The sequence below is a fragment of the Erinaceus europaeus genome, chromosome 16 (assembly GCF_950295315.1).
Source record: "Erinaceus europaeus chromosome 16, mEriEur2.1, whole genome shotgun sequence".
Lineage (NCBI taxonomy): Eukaryota > Metazoa > Chordata > Mammalia > Eulipotyphla > Erinaceidae > Erinaceus > Erinaceus europaeus.
Window position 1 is genome coordinate 71,793,142 of NC_080177.1, and position 19,375 is coordinate 71,812,516.

Genomic DNA, 19,375 nt, shown 5'->3' on the forward strand with positions numbered 1-19,375 from the left:
TGACAGCCAATGGCAGGCGAGCACTCAGGCCAGCCCCATCTCCATGGTGACATACCCAACCTCAATGGCCCGGGGCTGACCTGTAAACCTAACCAAAGTTCTCTGGACCTTTTCTGATGCCCCAGCCTCTCAGCTCCCCAGACCCCTCCTCCCTGGTGGCGGAGGAGAGGAGGGAACCCAGTAGTTCGCAGCTGCTACCATTTGAGGCCGCTGGGTCTGCCAGGGTTGCGCGCAAAGAAGCTTGAGCGGGAAGAGAGCTAGAAGCGTGAGCAGAGCCCCGAATCATCTAAACAGCCCCGTTCTGGATGTATCTCAAAATGTGAGACATTTGGAGAAAGAGACACTTTCAAGTCTTAGATGGTGCCACCACGGGGTAAACTTAAACGGACCTATATCTGAATTGCCTGCTAAACAAAGGAAACAGGCTCGACCCTAATTCACAGCGCTGACTTGGAGGTTACAATATTTGGGGGTGTCTGTGAGGGGGTTTAAAGTCAAGTCCAGAGGGAGGGAAGAAAAAATTACAGGGACAAGAATTGCATGAACCTATCTACAGAGAAGGGTGGATAGCACAGAGGAAGTACAGTTAATCTCTTTACACAATGCTGCATCCAAACAACTAGATGCAAATGAAAAAGGTGGGGGTCGGGCGGTAGCGCAGTAGCGCTAGGACCAACGTCGGATCCCGGTTCAAGCCCCCGGCTCCCCACCTGCAGGGGAGTCGCTTCACAGGCGGTGAAGCAGGTCTGCAGGTGTCTCTCTTTCTCTCCCCCTCTCTGTCTTCCCCTCCTCTCTCCATTTCTCTCTGTCCTATCCAACGACATCAATAACAACAACAATAACAATAACCACAACAACAATAAAAGAAAAGGGGCAGCAAAAAAGGGGGAAAAAAGCCTCCAGGAGCAGTGGATTCGTGGTGCAGGCACCCAGCCCCAGCAGTAACCCTAGAGGCCAAGGTATTATCTTTTGCAAGTTTAGCCCATCTCATATAAAGTCCTAAATCATAGTTCTTGCTTAGCAGTTGGAATCCACCACGTTTCCACTCTCCTGAACTCGGAATCTTATTTTCTTTCTCTTTAACTTTTTAAAAGACTTATTCATTAGTTCATGACAGAACCAAGGCATCACCCTGGCACATGTGATGCCAGGGATCAAACTTGAGGCCTCGTGTTTGAGAGTTTAATGTTTTATCCACTGCACCACTTCCCAGGCTGTCACTTTTTAATTTTTAAAGATTTGTTCATGGGGTGGGACAGTGGTGCACCCTGTAGAGCACATACATTACCATGTGCAAAGTAGGTTCTGGGTTCAAGCTTCAGGGGAGAAACTTTACTAGTGGGGAAGCAGTGCTACTGGTGTTTCTCTTTCTCTATCCCTCTTTATCTAAAAGGAAGAAAGAAAAAGAGAGAGAGAAGGAAAGGAAGAAGGAAGGAGGGAAAGAAAGGAAGAGAGAGAGAGAAAGAAAGAAGAAATGCCTACCAGGAGCAGTAGATTCATTCTGCAGGCACTGATCCCTTGGTAGTGATAGAAAAATAAGTTAAAATTTATAAATAAAAAGATCCATTCATTTTTTAAAAATATTTATTTATTCCCTTTTGTTGCCCTTGTTTTTTATTGTAGTTATTGATGTCGTCATTGTTGGATAGGACAGGGAGAAAGGAGGGGAAGACAGAGGAGGAGAGAAAGATAGACACCTGCAGACCTGCTTCACTGATTGTGAAGTGATTCTCCTGCAGATGGGGAGCCAGGGGCTCGAACCGGGATCCTTATTCCAGTCCTTGTACTTTGCGCCACATGCGCTTATCCCACTGCACTACCAGCCCGACTACCCCATTCACTTATTAACTGAGAGAGACAGAGAAAGCCAGAGCCTCACTCTGGCACATCTAAACTTTCAGGCTTATTATTTTACTCATCACGATGGGCCAGACCATTGTTTCCCAACACGGAAGCTCATTTATTTCTAGCCACATGTTTATCTCGTCTTATCTATTCAACAAAACGGTCGGGGCTCCAGATTGTATGGTACCCTAGCAGAGATTCCATCTTGTCTCTAACCTTGCTTTTTCATCTCTTACTGCTTTCCTCCCAGGCTTTGACCATTAAAGGATGCCAACTCAGGTGGTTTTCATTTGTCTGTCTTCTCTGCAGTGATCACTGGTATACAGCAAATAGGTAATGATCAAATAGGTGAGATGCTCTATTGTTTGTCTCTAGACCATCTCAAGCCAAGTTTCCATACTTTACTCCTTTAGGACCCTTTTGATCCGTTTGCTTGTTTTTTTAAACTGAAGTTTTAAATTTTTTTTTTTAATTATCTTTATTGGATAGAGACAGCCAGAAACTGAGAGGGTAGGGGAGATAGAGAGGGAGAGAGAAAGAGCACTGTTTCACCACTTGCAAAGCTTTCCTGCAGCACTGTTTCACCACTTGCAAAGCTTTCCCCCTGCAGGTGGGAACTGGGGGCTCGAACCCGGGTCCTTGAGCACTGTAACACGTGCGCTCAACCAGGTGCGCCACCACCTGGCTCCTTTTGCTCTGTTTTTAACACTGGCCCAATTTCTTAGGTTTCAGTATTTGGTATCTCAGCCGATTTTCAAAGTACCACTTGGTCAAAATAAATATCTAGAAAGTTTTTTTTTAAGGGTTATTTATTATAGAGAGAGAGAAAGAGAGGGATAACTAGAAACATCTCTCTGGTTCATGCAATGCAGATGATGAAGCTGAAAACCTCACGTTTGCAAGTTTAACACTATGTCCACTGCACCACCTCCTGGACCACACAGTTCTATTTTGTAGTTGGTTCCTAACAACTTGGCAAAAAATCGATACATACAAGCTGAAAGAAAAAAATGATTTTTAATTTTTTTTTCTTAATTACAGCTAATTACTAATAGAATATGTGTGCTTGTTGGGCTCTGAACAATTTCTCAAAAGGTGGAAATCAATGTCATTAATTTAATTTCTTGTTCTGGCTAATTTTCCCAGACTACTTATAGTACTTTTTTTTTTAATCAAAAGGACTTCCTAAAGTTCATCTTCACAAAGATACTTGATAATCAAAAGGAATGTAACACATTAACATTCAAATTGTGAATTCAGGTTTATTTGTTTGCACGGCATAAAAGAGAATAATTTTAAAAAGATTTAGATTTTTTAATTTTTAGAAAGTTTATTTATTATTAGAAACAGAAAGAATTTGAGAGGAGAGGGGGAGATAGAGAGGGAAAGAGACAGAGAGACACCTGCAGCCCTATTTCACCACTCCTGAAGCCTTCCCCCTGCAGGTGGGGACCAGGGGCTTGAATCTGAGTCCTTGCACACTGTAGTGTGTATGCTTAATCAGGTGCACCACCACCTGGCCCCATTTCATTTATTTTTAATAGTTTACTTATCCATTGGCTAGAGACAGGGCTAAGCTACTGCTACTACTCGCGTTTGCCCTTCTTCCGTAGCCAGTCAACAGCGTCAGCTGATAGAGGAGGAGATACAAAGGGAAAGAAGGATACCTGCAGCCCCCTGCAGGTTGGTACTGGGAGCTTGAACAAAGGTCCTTGTACATTGTAACATATGTGCTGTACCAGCCCCCTTCCTTTAATTTTTTAAAAAGTACCTGGTAACCCAGGAAGCAGCACAGTAGACAGAGTATTGGATTTGGAAGCATGGAGTCCTGAGTTCAATCGCTGGCATTGCTTGTGCCAGAATGATACTCTGGTTCTCTCTTTCTCCCCTTCTCTGTCATTAGTAAGTAAAAATAAACCTTTAAAATTTTCTTGGAGTTGGGCTGTAGCACAGCGGGTTAAGCGCAGGTGGCGAGCCCCCAGCTCCCCACCTACAGGGGAGTCGCTTCACAGGTGGTGAAGCAGGTCTGCAGGTGTCTATCTTTCTCTCCCCCTCTCTCCATTTCTCTCTGTCCTATCCAACAACGACAACATCAACAACAATAATAACTACAACAATAAAACAACAAGGACAACAAAAGGGACTAAATAAATATTTTTAAAAAGTTTTTTCTAAATATTCCATGGCAACTCTATGAATTGCACCTTGGCACATGGGAAGATTAGGAACAATGGGCCATAGACTCTTCATGACTCTCATTCCTGAATCTATAAAGTGTGAGTAGACTCTGTAATCAAACCACCCGAGTACGAATTTCATCCCCACCCATACCTACCAGCTTTGTAATACAAGGCAAATAAAATTCTCAGTTTTTAATATCTTATTTTTCTCATCTACAAAATGGTGATAATCATGTTACTTACTGTTGCATAGATTGCATAAAATGTCCTGTGCTCAGATAAGTTCCTGGAATTATAATAAGCACACTGCAAAAGATGGCTATTATCACTATTATTACCATTATCTTTATCTTTATCTTTTTTTTTCTAGCCCCACCTAACCATGAATTGGAGCATTAGGGAAAAAAAAAAACAGAGGTACACATAAGCCATGAACAATTAGGTTTGTTGGATTCTTTAAAATAGTAGCTACTAGCTAAATGTGGCTATGAAATAATAGCATTAATTAAGATGAAATAAAACTTACAAAGGGTTTTGTGTTATAACATGTCCTGAAAAGGTATGAAATTGTGCCCCTAATATATATATATAGTCTTGTAAACCAATGTTACCTCAATTAAAAAAATAATGTCCAAATCAGCCAAAAATAAAAGATTAAATAAAAGGTTCTTAATTATACTAACCACATTCTAATTGTTTAGCAGTTGCATGTACCTAGTGGCTACTATATTACATAGCACTGATACATTCCTTTCATCACAGACAAAAAGTTCTATGCAAATACAGTTCCTCTGTTTTCTAAGTGCTATACCCTCCAGGGACCACATAAAAGAAGCTGGAGCTGTTTCATTCTGGACTTTAAGGGCTCCTGTAGTCAGGAGCTAAGTAATAGTCAAATTATAGCTCATTACATGTCTGCTATATAGCCCATAAAGATGATAGCCCATTACTGTCTTACTATCCTTTTCTCTCTCTTCGTATCACCCTCTCTTCTAACTTCAGAGCAATTTCCATGGTCAGGCCTGTCTATAAAGGAACACACCAACCCTTCATTCTAAGGTCAGTGAAACTGAATAACAGAGCTTCAAGTTCTAAATCCTTCAGCAATGCCCTATGAGATGGACCACTCACTTTCTCCAGGCAATGAATCTCAATGTCAGAATTTACAAATGCAGATATATATGTTGTCTCAGGACTCTCTGGGCCTGGAACCTACTTTATTCCTACACTATTAGCTGAGATATTTTGGTCTAGACCATAAGATCTATGGTTTTGTGACCTAGGAAGTGGGACAGTGGATAGAGTGTTGGACTCTGAAGCATGAGGTGCGATGGTCAATAGCTGGTGTCTTGCACGCCAGAGATGCTTTGGTTCTTCCTCTCTCATCAATCAATCAATCAATAAATAAATATTTTTCAATTTAGAAAGCAAAAAGATACATCTTCCTCTTCAAATACCAATCCCTCCACCACCAAAAATCTTAAGATTTTCACATGTACCAAGTACTGTATTTTACTGTCAACTGTAAACCATTAATCCCCCAATCAATAGAAAAAAGATATAAAAATAAAATGTTAGATTTTTTTTAAACTGGGAAAATTACTAAATTTAAATAATCTTTACATTTCAATGTTAGCAGTCCAAGAGTTACTACAGTAGTTAAAGAGCTAGACTTAAAACCAAGAGGTTCCGAGTTCAATTCCTGGCATTATATGTACTAGAGCAATGCTCTGTTCTCTCATGAATAAATAAACAAACAACTAAATGAATATGTTTTTTAAAATTTATTTTATTTTATTTTATTTTACACCTGAACACTGCTCAGTTCTGGCTTATGGTGGGGCTGGGGATTGAACCTGGGACTTCAGAGCCTCAGGCTTGAAAGGCTTTTGTAGAACCATTATGCTGTCTCCCCAGACCACAAACATGTTAAAATTAAGTGTTACCTCAATTTAAAAGAGTATTAATGAAATCAGTTGGAAAAGATTAAATAATAAGTTATTAATTATACTAAACAATTCAAACTGTTCAGAATGAGTGAAATGGCTCTAATATTCTACAGCTCTGATAATACACTTCTTTCACCACAGAAAGTCCTCTGCCCAATACTTTTTAAAAATATATTTATTGATTATTGGATAGAGACAGACAGAAATTGAGAGGAGGGGGAAGATAGAAGGAAAGAGACAGAGAAACACCTGCAGTGTCTAGTGAAGCCTTCCCACTGCTTCACTACTGGGGGGCTTTCCCCATGCAGGTGGGGGCCAGGGACTTGAACCTGGGTCCTTGTGCACTGTAATGTGTGCTTTTACCCAATACTTTTCTTCTGCTTCCTAGGCGCCATCTCCAGTAACCACATAAAAGAAACTGGCTTTATCCTGTACTTGCAGGGTTCCTGTAGTCAGGGGTCAAGTAGTCAGTCATCTTTGTAACTCACTATGTATGTATCTTTTATGAGCGCAGATAGGTTACAACTCATTGTTTTGTTTTCCCAGTTAAAAGAATTGCTTTCTCTTCTTCATCCATATCAGTGCATCTCTCAATGGCAGAAACAGACTCTAGATAAAAACTGAATCAATACACTTGATTACTAGACCTTGACTCCTAGAGAATATGCTGACCGTGCCTGAAAGAAGGCGAAGTACTGGGAGTCGGGCGGTAGCGCAGCAGGTTAAGCACACGTGGCGCAAAGCTCAAGGACCCGCGGAAGGATCCCGGTTTGAGCCCCCGGCTCCCCACCTGCAGGGGAGTCTCTACACAGGCGGTGAAGCAGGTCTGCAGGTCTTTCTCTCCCCCTCTCTGTCTTCCCCTCCTCTCTCCATTTCTCTCTGTCCTATCCAACGACAACAACAATAATAACTACAACAACAAGGGCAACGAAAGGAAATAAATAAATAAAAATAAATAAAATAAATGGCGAAGTACTGGGCACAGGAGGGCATGGAACACAGGAAGTGAAGGCTCAGTGTAATAAAAGTTAATCTCTTGACACCAGACCACAGTCTGCCCATCACCATCTTGTTATTCTGGTCCTGTGACTCTGCATATTACCAGAATGTTCTTTGCCCTGGAAATGGAGTAGAGGACTCTGTTGTTTTCACACAGGTGATGAACTACTACCTCAGGAAAGAGAGAATAAGCGAAAAAAGAAATCAAACTAGACACAGGTCAAAATAGGCCACAAAAGTAAGGCGGGTATTTCTCATCCCTTTATCTGCCCATCAGCACAGCATGGTAGTTACTTAACTCTTAGATAGATGCCTAACGAATAAAAAAAGTGGGGGTTAATAGCATAATGGTTATGCAAAGAGACTCTCATGCCTGAGTGCCTGAAGCTCTGAAGTCCCAGGTTCAGTCCCCTGCACTACCATAAGCCAAAACTGAGCAGCACTCTGGTAAAAAAAGAATAAAGAAATCTTCCAGCTTCCACATCTTTGTGACTAGGGTTATCACTGGGGCTTGATGCCAACACCATGAATCCACTGCTCCAGGCAGACATTTTTTTCCCATTTTATTGGATACGACAGAGAAATTGAGAGAGGAGGGGGAGGTAGAGAGGGAGAAAGAGAGACACCTGCAGATCTGTTTCACAGATTGTGAATGGTCCCCCTGCAGGTGGGGAGCAAGGGGCTTGAACTCAGTTTGGCATTTAAAAGGATGTATTAAGAGATCTTTGGGGCCAGGTGGTGGCTCACCTGGTTAAGCACACACATTACAACGCACAAGGACTCGAGTTCAAACCCCTACCCAAATGTGCTATCTCTCCAGCCCCTCATCTTGTTGGAGAAGTGGAAAACTGGATACAGTACCAAGCACCCTAGAGTGATAGATGAGTAGATTGACTTTTCTAGTTTGAACTTTCTTTTTTCTTTTATTTCTTTTATTTATTTGTTTGTTGGATAAAGACATGCCAGAAATTGAGAGGGAAGGGGATGATAGAGAGGGAGAGAATCCGAGACACCTGCAGTCCTTCACCACTCACAAAGCTCTCCCCCTGCATGTGGGGGCTGGGGGATTTGAACCTGGGTCCTTGCACATTGTAATGCGTGTGCTTAACCAGGTGCACCACCAGCCAAGCCCTAGTTTGAATTCTTGATGGATTTTTCACAATACATTAACTACAGAGGTTTGTAGTAGCAGGAGTAATTGTTAAGCAGTAGGAAGCATGTTCTGACAGGTAAGTGAGGCACTGGAGGAGAGGTGTGATGGAAAATAGATTTATTTATTTATTATTAGATAGAGATAGAAATTGAGCGTGGAGGAGGTAGAGAGAAAAAAGAGACATGTGCCTGGCCTTGCTGGGCACAGCCCAGGTCTGAGCCCCGGGTACTGCACAGGAGGTGCTGTGCCATGCAGGGCGCTCTGGAAGTAGGTGCCTCCCACTTTCTCTCTACTAGCTCTTTCTTCTTCATTTGAATGGAAAAGCAGTGTGGACCAATGGAATTGCATATGCACAAGGCCCTGACTCTGTGGAAGAAGAAAGGAGGGAAGGAAGGAAGGGAAAGAAAGGACAAAATAAATTGGAGTTAGCCTCTAGAACATCACGTATGACTTTGATGAGTCACAAAAGAACAGGCTCCGCAACGCAAATGTCGCCAGAAAGCAAACAGTGGCTGTAACTCTATTCCAGAGTGAACATTTGTCAAGGGGAGTGCTAACCTTCTCGCCTTTCATACAACACACAGAGTGAACATTTGAATGTCTGTGTGCAGAAACAGCAGAAAGAGCAGCGGACTGACCTGAATCCATGTAGAACTACAAAGCCATCTCTATTTTGAACCGAGAGATTCTTGGTACTTTTAAGTTACAAGGGACTGGGTGGTGGTGTGAAGGATTGAATCTGGGACTTCAGAGCTTCAGGCATGACAGTCTGTTTGCATAACCACGAAGGTATTTATTCCTGTCTTTAAAAATATGCATGTCGGGGGTCGGGCGGTGGCGCAGTGGGTTAAGCGCATGTGGCGCAAAGCGCAGGGACCGGCATAAGGATCCCGGTTCGAGCCCCCGGCTCCCCACCTGCGGGGGAGTCGCTTCACAGGCGGTGAAGCAGGTCTGCAGGTGTCTATCTTTCTCTCCCCTTCTCTGTCTTCCCCTCCTCTCTCCATTTCTCTCTGTCCTATCCAACAACGAATTGTGTCAAGGGCAATAATAATAACCACAACGAAGCTACAACAAGGGCAACAAAAGGGGGAAAAAAATGGCCTCCAGGAGCGGTGGATTCATGGTGCAGGCACCGAGCCCAGCAATAACCCTGGAGGAGAAAAAAAAATATGCATGTATGTTTTTACTGTATAGATTTAGAGAGATATTGAGAGTGGGGGTGGGGGAGACTAAGCTGGAGAGAGAAATGGAGACACCTACAATACTGTTTCCTCATTCCCGCAGCTCCCCCTTGCAGGTGAGGGGCGGGAGCTTGAACGTGGGTCCCTGAGTATTGCAACATGTCTCCTGTACCAAGTGCACCATCGCCTGCACACCCCCCTTTTATTCTAGATCAGGATCTTTTTGAGGTGGTTTGCTCCTACCTCAGCATTCACATTTAACCCAAGAATAACAGTCTCCTCAACTCTGCACCAATTCTAATCCTTCGGAAGTATTATTTTTTAAAAATATTTATTTAGTCCCTTTTTTTGCCCTTGTTATTTTATTGTTGTAGTTATTGATGTCATCGTTGTTGGATAGGACAGAGAGAAATGGAGAGAGGAGGGGAAGACAGAGAGGGGGAGAGAAAGACAGACACCTGCAGACCTGCTTCACTGCCTGTGAAATGACTCCCCTGGAGGTGGAGAGCCGGGGGCTCGAACCGGGATCCTTAGGCTGGTCCTTGTGCTTTGTGCCAGGTACACTTAACCCGCTGCGCTATCGTCCCGACTCCCCCCATCTAATTCTTTATGTGAATGAAAGAGGTGTCTCTGCGTGATGAAAGCACACAAGCATAAGGGCACGGTTCCACCAAAAGGAAAAAAAAAAATGATAGAGCAGACCAATGCACTTCAACAAGGAAAAATGGCATTCCAAGGGTAATGATCTCACCTTCACCAAGTTTTCCGGGTCCTTCTCCCCCTGCTATGATGCCTGCACCTTTTATGAGGGGACCCTCCACGATAAATCCTTCTTCTGGAATGATGCCAGTGAGACCTGCTCCTGGGATGATACCTCCTACGGGAGGCCACAAGTCTGATGTTTGGGCCTCCAACGCCCAGGATATGACTGTGCTCACTAGGGTAGGAATGACAGGACCAGACCTGTGAGAAGAGGAATGCCACATCGCCCAGGATGTGACACAGTGGATAAAGTGTTGGACTCCCAAGCAGGAGGTTCCAACTATCACTTTTTCTATTATTTGTTTTACTTCACTATGAGATAATGGTGCTGTGGCTTTTACTTTTTTTTTTTTTTCTTTTCCCTAACAGCATAGGACGAGTTGTTTCTTCTTCCAATGCCAGATTTGGAAGGAAGTACAAAGAACAACAACAACAACAACAAAGCGATGTTCATTTGTATTGTGAAATGTGAAAACATGTCAACATTTCTGGTTTAAAAAAGAGAGAGAGAGAGAGAGAAACCTCATGGTTTAAGCCGGGATGGGGAAAGTAGGGTCTGTAGGGCATTTCCCTGGAGAAGCCAGTTTTGTGTTCTGCGTTAAGTCATTTCAGCGACAGACTCGGAGAATAATTGCAGTGCTCTAATCCATTTTTTTCCTGATAGACCTTAATTTTTTTTTTTTCCTTACGAGTATCGCTTAGCTGTGGCTTGAAGTCTGTTGCATAAACAGACCTCTGTGCCACACTTTGACTTACTTTTTTTTTTTTTTTAAGTTTTTAACCAGAGCACTGTTCAGCTCTGGCTTATGGTGGTGAACCTGGGACTTTGGAGCCTCAGGTATGAGAGTCTGTTCGCATAACCATTATGCTGTCTACCCTCCGCCCCACACTTTCACTTTCTGGGGCACCCCTTAGAGGGAGTTGCCCATCTGTACCTGCTCGGCACAGAACAGCCCAAGATGCCCCACTCACTGCCCGCCCCTGGACACGCCTCCCTTTCGGGGCTCAGTTCCAGCCAATACCCGAGCGCCCTGAGGATCACAGAAGGCGGGAAGGAAAGCGTCTAGCCAATGAGAAGCCGATTATTACGGCGGAGCCCGGAGAACAATGCTGCTAGTGGTATCTTTGAGCCAATGAGGAGCCTTGGTGGCGGCTCGGAGCGCGCAACAGAGGACGCGCGGTCTCCAGACACACGTGACCCGAGTGCGGAGGCCGCCGGGCCCCGCCCCCTGGCCTGGAGGTAGCGCGATGGGTCTCGCCGCCAATGGCTTGCGGCACCTCTCGTCACGTGCAGTGTTTGCAGGCCCGGCGACTTCCGCAAGGTCACGTGACAGTTGACGTTAGCGCGTCATTCCCTCCCCTCCACTCCCCCTCAGAAAATACAGGGCTGCGCTTGCAGAACCGGGAATTGGTTTCTCTCGGCGAGGAATGGCGCGGCCCGGGCGGGGATAGCCTGTCACGTGCTGCGGGACGGCCCGGGCGGGGCCGGCCACTGGCTGCGGGGGAGCTGGCCGCGCAGGCGTCCTGGGGACCCGGTAGCGGCGGCGGCTGCGGCGACGGGAGCCGGGTCCTCGGCCAGAGCGGGAGGCGGCGGCCATGGCGGCAGATGGAGAGCGATCCCCGCTGCTCTCCGAGCCCGTAGATGGTGGCGCCGGCGGTAACGGACTGGTGGGGCCGGGCGGCAGCGGGGCCGGGCCCGGGGGAGGCCTGACCCCTTCGGCACCTCCGTACGGAGCCGGTAAACATGCCCCGCCCCAGGGTAAGCCGGGGCGGGCCCGGGGGACGCGACGCGGCGCGGCGGGGCGGGGCGGGGCGGGGCCGGGTGGCAGGTGCGGGTCTGCGGCACCTGCGCCGGCGCTGGGGTGCGGGAAGCCCCCGGGAAAACCAGCGGAGACAGCGGCTGGCAGAAGCCCGCCCGAGCTTGCTCGGCATGGCCGGGCCGCTGGAAGTCTTCCACGACCCCGAAGAGCATCCATGGGGGTGTCTGCAAGTCATGTCAGCTTGGCTTTTTTTTTCCCCTTCCTCTTCCTTCCTCTTCAGCGTTTCCCCCGTTTCCCGAGGGGCACCCAGCTGTCTTGCCTGGGGAGGATCCACCCCCCTACTCACCCCTGACCAGCCCGGACAGTGGCAGCGCCCCCATGATCACCTGCCGAGTCTGCCAGTCGCTCATCAACGTGGAAGGCAAGATGCATCAGCACGTAGTCAAATGCGGTGTCTGCAACGAAGCCACGGTGAGTTACACAGACCTGTGGACCGGCCCTGTTCGCTGATCCTCTTTCCGGGCCCTTCGAGACCCTCCCCGGCCTCTCGGGCCTGGCTGGCTGCATGAGCTTCCTGAGACCCGGGTTTCAGTTCCAGGAATCGCACAGCCATTTTCCCAGAAGCCACTCAGTAGAACTTAAACTCATCATTTTAAAAAAAATATTTATTTTATTTTTGAGAGAGATGCAGAGAGAGAACGACACAGAGAAACACCAGAGTACTGCACAGCTCTGGCTTATTTTTTTATTATTATTATTTTTTAATTTTTTTAATTTAAGAAAGGATTAATTAACAAAACCATAGGGTAGGAGGGGTACAACTCCACACAATTCCCACCACCCAATCCCCATAACCCACCCCCTCCCATGATAGCTTTCCCATTCTCTAGCCCTCTGGGAGCATGGACCCAGGGTCGTTGAGGGTTGCAGAAGGTAGAAGGTCTGGCTTCTGTAATTGCTTCCCCGCTGAACATGGGCGTTGACTGGTCGGTCCATACTCCCAGTCTGCCTCTCTCTTTCCCTAGTAGGGTGGGTCTCTGGGGAAGCTGAGCTCCAGGACACATTGGTGGGGTCTTCAATCCAGGAAAGCCTGGCTACAGCTCTGGCTTATGGTGGTGCGGGGGATTGAACCTGGGGGATTGAACCTGCGACTTCGGAGCCTCAGGCATGAGAGTCTCTGCATAACCATGATGCTATCTACCCCTGTCCTTCAATTTTTTAAAAAAAATTTTCTCCACCTTCCTGCCCATCCCAGATTTTTATGTCCCTGATTTTCATTTGCAAATGACGTGCTAAATTTCATTGGCTAAACCTTATGTCTCTGGTGTCTCTTCAGAAGGTGTTTTTCGAGGAAATGGGAGGGATTGGGCTTGTTTACAGATTTCTCCATTATTCTCTAGCCAATCAAGAATGCACCCCCTGGGAAAAAATATGTTCGATGTCCTTGTAACTGTCTCCTTATCTGCAAAGTGACCTCCCAGCGGATTGCCTGCCCTCGTCCCTATTGGTAAGAGGTATAAGATGAGCAATGGCACCAGTGGGGAAAATTGGAAACTCAGAAAAGAGTGAATTCTTAAAGAGAATGTAGAGATGAGAGAGCCCACTGTTTATTTTAAGAAGCAAGCAAGGGGGCAGGGGTAGATAGCATAATGGTTATGCAAAAAGACTCATGCTTGAGATTCCAAAGTCCCAGGTTCAATTCCCAGCACCACCATAAGCCAGAGCTGAGCAGTGCTCTGGTTAAAATAAATAAATAAATATGAAAAGAAAGCAAGGAAGAAGAAGAAGGAAAAAAAAAATTAGTGACTTGTACCTCTAGTATGTGGTAAGCATTTTTGATCTGTTAGTAAGAAGATTGGGGTAAAATGGAGTCTTTTAAGAGAATGGAGAGTCTGGGAAATGAGTGAATTATCCCAAAGTGGACAGGGAACCCAGGAGCTGTAGTGTAAGCGGTGCTCTTCTTGCAGGATTCCTGGGCATGGTGTTGGGGGCTGGGGTGGGTGTGGGGGTAAGTATCTTTAATGTACAGACAGCGGAACTTAGAGAAGCGTGGAGCAGGGATGTGAAAAGGGGGTAGTTGGAGGATCCTTAAGATTCCAAACCCTTTAAAAACATAATCTTTCTTCTCCCGTATAGCAAAAGAATCATCAACCTGGGGCCTGTTCATCCAGGACCTCTAAGTCCAGAACCACAACCTGTGGGTGTCAGGGTCATCTGTGGACATTGCAAAAATACTTTCCTGGTAAGGAGGGCAATAAGGAAGCTGACAGGGACTGGTGGAGGACTACAGTGTATGTTCCGAGTTCTGCTCACAGACCCTAAGACAAGTCTGCTCTGAGAATCTATTTCCTACCCTCCTGCTGCCTCTGGGCTCTACTGTAGATGATCCTGCTTCTCCCTTTTTTCCTTTCTCCACAGTGGACAGAGTTCACAGACCGAACACTGGCTCGCTGCCCTCACTGCAGAAAAGTGTGAGTGACTAGAGAATGGCATGGTTGCTTGGGCGACCTGTAGAGTAAAACTACAGGGCTGCTGACAGCATTCATTTTACATGTCACTCTACAGGTCATCCATTGGGCGCAGATATCCACGAAAGAGATGCATCTGCTGCTTCTTGCTTGGCTTCCTCTTGGCAATCACTGCCACTGGCCTTGCTGTGAGTAACCGTGATCCAGCCTTTCATTTTTAGCCTCATTTTCATGAACTTAGATTTGGGAAATGACTACCTTAAAAACAATGTGAAAGAAACTGAGGGGGGCCTGCTTGTCTTGTCCTAACGTGTAGATGAACTGAAATCAAAGAACAATAAATGATCTTCATTGTTAAACTACTGTAGGAGTAAAAAGTCATCTTTGTGCAGAAGCTGTGATAGTGAAGTGTTTAGTAGGGAGCTGCCTGGTCAGACTGACTGATGTCTGGGGTCATGAATGTGTTCTTATCTAGGTGTAAAACAGCTGGGGCTTTAATATTCCTTGAAGGTGACTACACAAGCTTAGGGAACAGGGGCTGACTGAAATTTTTCTTTTTTATATTAGTGATTTAATATTGATTCACAGAATTACAAAATAACAGGGGTATAATTCCAGACTGTTCCCATCACCAAAGTTCTGTGTTCCTATTCCTCCACTGGAAACTGCAATAGTTCTTCCAAGGTCACAGATAAGGGTTGACTGTTATTTCTATAACATATTTATTCATACTTGCTCATTTTTTCTCTATGGTCCTGCCCTCTCTTCCTAAGTCACACCTATACCTATTGCTGCTTCTGAATGTCCTTCCTTTTTTCCTCTTCTCTCTTGGTCCTGATGGAATTGGGGTTATCTTCCCTTAACACTTCTCCCCATTTGGGAGTATGGACCAAAATTCTTTTTTTTTTTTTTTTAATATTTTATTTATTCATGAGAAAGATAGGAGGAAAGAAAAAACCAGACATCACTCTGGTACATGTGGTGCTGGGGATCGAACTCAGGACCTTATGCTTGAGAGTCCGATGCTTTATCTACTGCGCCACCTCCTGGACCACTGGACCAAAATTCTTTATGGGGGTGCAGAAGGTGGGAGTTCTGGCTTCTGTAATTGCTTCTCTGCTGGACATGGACATTGGCAGGTAGATCCATACCTCTGCCCCCAGCCTGTTTCTTTATTTCCCTAGTGGGGTAGGGCTCTGGAGAGGTGAGGTCCCAAGGCACATTGCCCAGGGAAGTCAGCTGTCCGCCCAGGAAAGTCAGGATGGAATTATAGTAGCATCTGTAACTTGGTGGCTGGAAGGTAGTAAGATAGAAAGGAGGACAAAATGTTTAATAAACAGGAACTGAAAAGTAGGGATAGAGCAAGTGAGGATAGGGATCTCAGGGTAGAGAGAAGCTAGAAAGCCTATTTTAAGGACCATACATGGCACACCTGTGTGCAAGGACCTGAGTTCAACCCCCCTGGCCTCTACCTGCAGGGGAAGCTTCAAGAGTGGTGAGGCAGGGATTCAGGTGTCTCTGTCTCTTTCCCTCTCTACTATCAGTTTCTCTGTCCGAAAATTTTTTTTTTTTTAAAGCCTATTTTAGATATGTTCCTAGGGGCTCCACGACTTCAGTAACTTTTGCCTGAGCTTGACAGCTAACATGGGAGTGGACTAAAAATATTGTCTGGGAAGATGGTGTCAGAGTTGAGAGTAAGGCTAGAAAGCTGGATTAGGGCAAAGAGTAGGGGGCTGACTTTTGAGTTCTGTGAGTAACTGTTACTTTAAACCCTAGAAAGTAGGCAATTAACAGTAACCCCATGTTTGTCTTCTTCAGTTTGGCACATGGAACCACGCACGGCAATACGGAGGTATCTACGCAGCCTGGGCATTTGTCATCCTGTTGGCTGTGCTGTGTTTGGGCCGGGCCCTCTATTGGGCCTGTATGAAGGTCAGCCACCCTGTTCAGAACTTCTCCTGAGTCCCACGATGACCCACAGACTGTGCCTGGCCTCTCCCTGGTGGGGACAGTGACACTACAGAGGGAGCCATGGTAAAAGGCTCCCTGGGCTTGTAACAGGAACCAAGCAGCTGCCTTCCTTTTCCCAGGGGAGAGGTAGGAAGGAACCAGGTCCTCACCTAGGCTTTGGAGGGGTAGATAAGACCATTGCTGGCCATCTGCTTTCTTCCAAGGGTTGCTGTTTTAGGGTGAAGTAGGCAAAATGTTGCCCCCACACCTGGTCCCAAGACGGTTCTAGCTGTGTCCTTCCCATATGCTCCCTGAGCCATTCCTGTCCCTTACACATTCCAGGGCAGGGTGGGGGTGGGTAGCCCTGGGGGTTTCTCTCCCTCTTGTGCACCACAGGACCTTGCTGCTGCTATTGCACTTCACCGGGGCTGGCGGATGGCGCTGGCCTCAGCACCCTCAGTTTCCTCTCCCCCATTCTGTGTCCTGTGGGGATGGGGTCAGCTGCTGCTCTGTACAGAACCACAGGACTGACATGTATATAACTATTTAATGTGAGGGGCATGTTCCCCAAGTCCTATACTTCCCTTAATTCCTCCTTCCAACCTTTACAGTTACAGCATTTAACTGGACTGGATACCAGGGCTGCTGTGTCTTGGGGGAGGTTAGGGACTCATCCTGTGCTTGTAAATAAATCAGGTCATGACTCTACCCTTTTTTTCTTTCAGTTGTTAATCTCTATGTATGCAAAGGTGAGGGGAATTTGTAGTTCCACAAAAGAATTCAAAGACAGCAAGGCTAAAGCTATGGCTCTTTATTTTCACATGGACAAGTCAATGGAAGTCATCAGTAGCTTTTGCTTATTATTACGAAGGGGGAAAAAAGCCTCCTATCCCCCATCAAAACCCTTGGGTATAAAGAAATTAAGCGTCACTAAGCCTAAAGGATTCATGTTGTTTCTTTATTGGGGGATGTTTTTGTTTTTTAACAGAGGAAATACAGTGCGGATTTCTACTAAACTGGTTTAAAAGGGGTGGGTGGGTGGAGGGATAGAATCTGGAAAGCTAATTTGGGTGACCGCTTTCCCAAGCTCAGTGATTTGGAAGAGGTCTCACAGTGCTAGATAGAGGGTAATGGGGCAGTGGTCACTGCCCAGGGCCTTGGAACGGATTTTGCTGTCACACAATGCGGGCAACAGTGACTGAGACAACAAAAAGTAATCAAGGCGCCAACCAACATTTTTGGATCGGGCATTCATCATATAGGTCCAAAAGGTGTAGGCATAGGCAGTATTGGGATAGAGGTGACGAAAGCTGTCAGTCAGTGGGACAGCCTGGAGCAATTCTCCAAAGCCCTGGCGCTCTTGTGGCGTGAAGCCAGCATTCTTTTTATTTCCCTTGGGGTTGCGAAGGTCAATCTCTTCGTGAGCCACATTGAGATCCCCACACAGCACCAGGGGCTTGTTGGAAGCCAACCCTTTCAGGAACTTGCGGAAGGCTTCATCCCAGCGTTGCCGGTAATCCAGGCGCACCAGGCCACGGCCAGCATTAGGCACGTAGGCTGTTACCAGTATAAACGCATCATATTCAGCCACAATCACGCGACCTTCCTGATCATGTTCTTCCTGGCCTACAGAAACAATGAGAAAAAAAAAAATCAGCATAACATAGTACTTGGGAATATGACAAAAGGGGATGGAGTATTGGTATTTATTTTGGAAAACAGATATTAGGAATCAACAGGGTCTCACCAATGCCATAAGAGACTTTGAGAGGGCAATGGCGTGAGAGTAGGCCCACACCACTGTACCCTTCCTTGTCTGAAGGAGCTGACCAGTACTGATGAGACAGTCCAGACAGCTCTTGAAGTTCAGCTGGCAGTTTGCTTTCTGAGCACTTAGTCTCTTGGAGACACAAAATATCTGGGGCTTCTTCCTTTACCCACTATGAATGAATGAAAAGAAAAAGTATGATCATGAGACATTTAAGAATCTATGTTAAGTATTAAAAAAAGAAATCTTGGCGAGACTGTCTTACAACACTGATGAGTTTTTTTTTTTTTTCCCTTTCTATAGATAGGAGGCAGCCAGTTAAGAGTTTCAAGCAGTAAGCTATTTAAATGGAGGATATGCTGGACATAAAATGGGAGAAAGTCCAGTAGAGAGAGATTTGAACACGGTGGAGGAAGAGACAGTAAAACAATGGCAAAGGAATAGACATTTAAGAAAGACAAATGGTAAGACCTGAAGCCCCCCCGTAAAGCCCCTCTCTCTAGAAAATTATACACAGGGGAAAAAGACTACCTTGGGGTTACGGTAACTAAGCTCTCAGATCAGTCAATACTAAAGAAAAGTCTCCTTGAAATTAACTCACATCTAAACCTTTCTTCTTAATCCAGGCTCGAAGCCCATCTACATTCCAGGAGCAGATCTTGACCGTGGCCGATTTGCCACTAGGTGAGGTTTTCTGATCTGGGGGGTCCTCATAGAGGACTGGCCCCTCTCCTGCCGCCTCTTTTTCATTTTTCTTTGCTGCCCCCTTACTCTTCTTGGCCTCTGGCTCTATAAAGTGAATAATAAGGATAAAAGTTAACGGTTTCCAACTTTGGTCCGGCGTTCACTATTACACCCCTGAGAGTCTGCAGTTGCCACGACTTAACCCACAGATTTTGCAGAAATGTGTTGTTGAGTTGGTCCGTATTAACCATTCAGAGAATATTCTTAGCACCCCCACCGCCCCCTCTGTGAGAAAATCTCATTTTATCCCCTTACCAGTCTTCGGCTCTTCCCCATCTTCTGCCGCCGCTCCCTTTTTCCCACGTTTCGGCATCACTGTAAGGGCCGCCCTTCCGCACCTAGTCCACGTAGCCCACCGTAGCAGTTTTAACGAGTTGCCTAAAGGCAAAAATAGTGAAAACATAGGAGAGCTAGGAAGGTCTCCTCCCTCGGCGCCCCCACCTCAGGACACACCTGCCCAGATGTTATCTGCCCAGATGTTATCTGAATTCTTTGCTCGCCCCGCTTCCGCGCATCACTGGCCGGCCCACCAACCCCTCACCCACAAAACGAGATCATCCAGTGTGTCGTAGCCTCCTCGCGAGATCTGCTCTCCCAACAGGGTTTTAGTTAAGGA

At 45.9% G+C, this 19,375-nt stretch overlaps 2 protein-coding genes and 1 pseudogene across 5 annotated transcripts; 1 reads left to right on the plus strand and 2 right to left on the minus strand.

The window, feature by feature from the left end:
- Window positions 1–8,590: 8,590 nt before the first annotated feature.
- LOC132533656 (U6atac minor spliceosomal RNA) lies at window positions 8,591–8,706 on the minus strand (annotated as a pseudogene).
- Window positions 8,707–11,128: 2,422 nt separating this feature from the next.
- Window positions 11,129–18,466, plus strand: PIP4P1 (phosphatidylinositol-4,5-bisphosphate 4-phosphatase 1). 4 transcript variants are annotated; one of them, XM_060175405.1, is made up of 8 exons: window positions 11,129–11,807; window positions 12,110–12,300; window positions 13,230–13,336; window positions 13,966–14,071; window positions 14,248–14,300; window positions 14,395–14,485; window positions 16,116–16,229; window positions 18,319–18,466. In XM_060175405.1, the coding sequence occupies exons 1-8, from the start codon at window positions 11,666–11,668 to the stop codon at window positions 18,382–18,384; spliced, it is 870 nt and encodes a 289-aa protein (XP_060031388.1). In that variant the 5' UTR covers window positions 11,129–11,665; the 3' UTR covers window positions 18,385–18,466. The 4 variants fall into 4 exon arrangements, with proteins under 4 accessions (XP_060031388.1, XP_007537182.1, XP_007537173.1 ...); XM_016194716.2 differs by having other exon boundaries at window positions 11,609–11,828; window positions 18,319–18,457; XM_007537120.2 differs by lacking the exon at window positions 18,319–18,466 and having other exon boundaries at window positions 11,134–11,807; window positions 16,116–16,955.
- Window positions 17,044–19,182, minus strand: APEX1 (apurinic/apyrimidinic endodeoxyribonuclease 1). The gene is made up of 4 exons (XM_007537131.3): window positions 19,015–19,182; window positions 18,617–18,804; window positions 17,995–18,187; window positions 17,044–17,873 (listed from the first exon to the last, which is right to left on the minus strand). Exons 1-4 carry the CDS (start codon window positions 19,160–19,162, stop codon window positions 17,356–17,358), a joined length of 1,047 nt encoding a protein of 348 aa, XP_007537193.2. The 5' UTR covers window positions 19,163–19,182; the 3' UTR covers window positions 17,044–17,355.
- Window positions 19,183–19,375: the final 193 nt, after the last annotated feature.

Bases quoted from the DNA above. Each gene is read 5' to 3' on its own strand.
- PIP4P1 (XM_016194716.2), top strand. From the start codon at position 11,666: ATGGCGGCAGATGGAGAGCGATCCCCGCTGCTCTCCGAGCCCGTAGAT. The intron at 12,301-13,229 runs GTGAGTTACACA...ATTATTCTCTAG, and splicing joins GTGTCTGCAACGAAGCCACG to CCAATCAAGAATGCACCCCC. The intron at 13,337-13,965 runs GTAAGAGGTATA...TCTCCCGTATAG, and splicing joins GCCTGCCCTCGTCCCTATTG to CAAAAGAATCATCAACCTGG.
- APEX1 (XM_007537131.3), bottom strand. From the start codon at position 19,162: ATGTTTTCACTATTTTTGCCTTTAGGCAACTCGTTAAAACTGCTACGG. The intron at 18,805-19,014 runs GTAAGGGGATAA...TTCACTTTATAG, and splicing joins TGGGGAAGAGCCGAAGACTG to AGCCAGAGGCCAAGAAGAGT. The intron at 18,188-18,616 runs GTGAGTTAATTT...ATTCATTCATAG, and splicing joins TTAAGAAGAAAGGTTTAGAT to TGGGTAAAGGAAGAAGCCCC.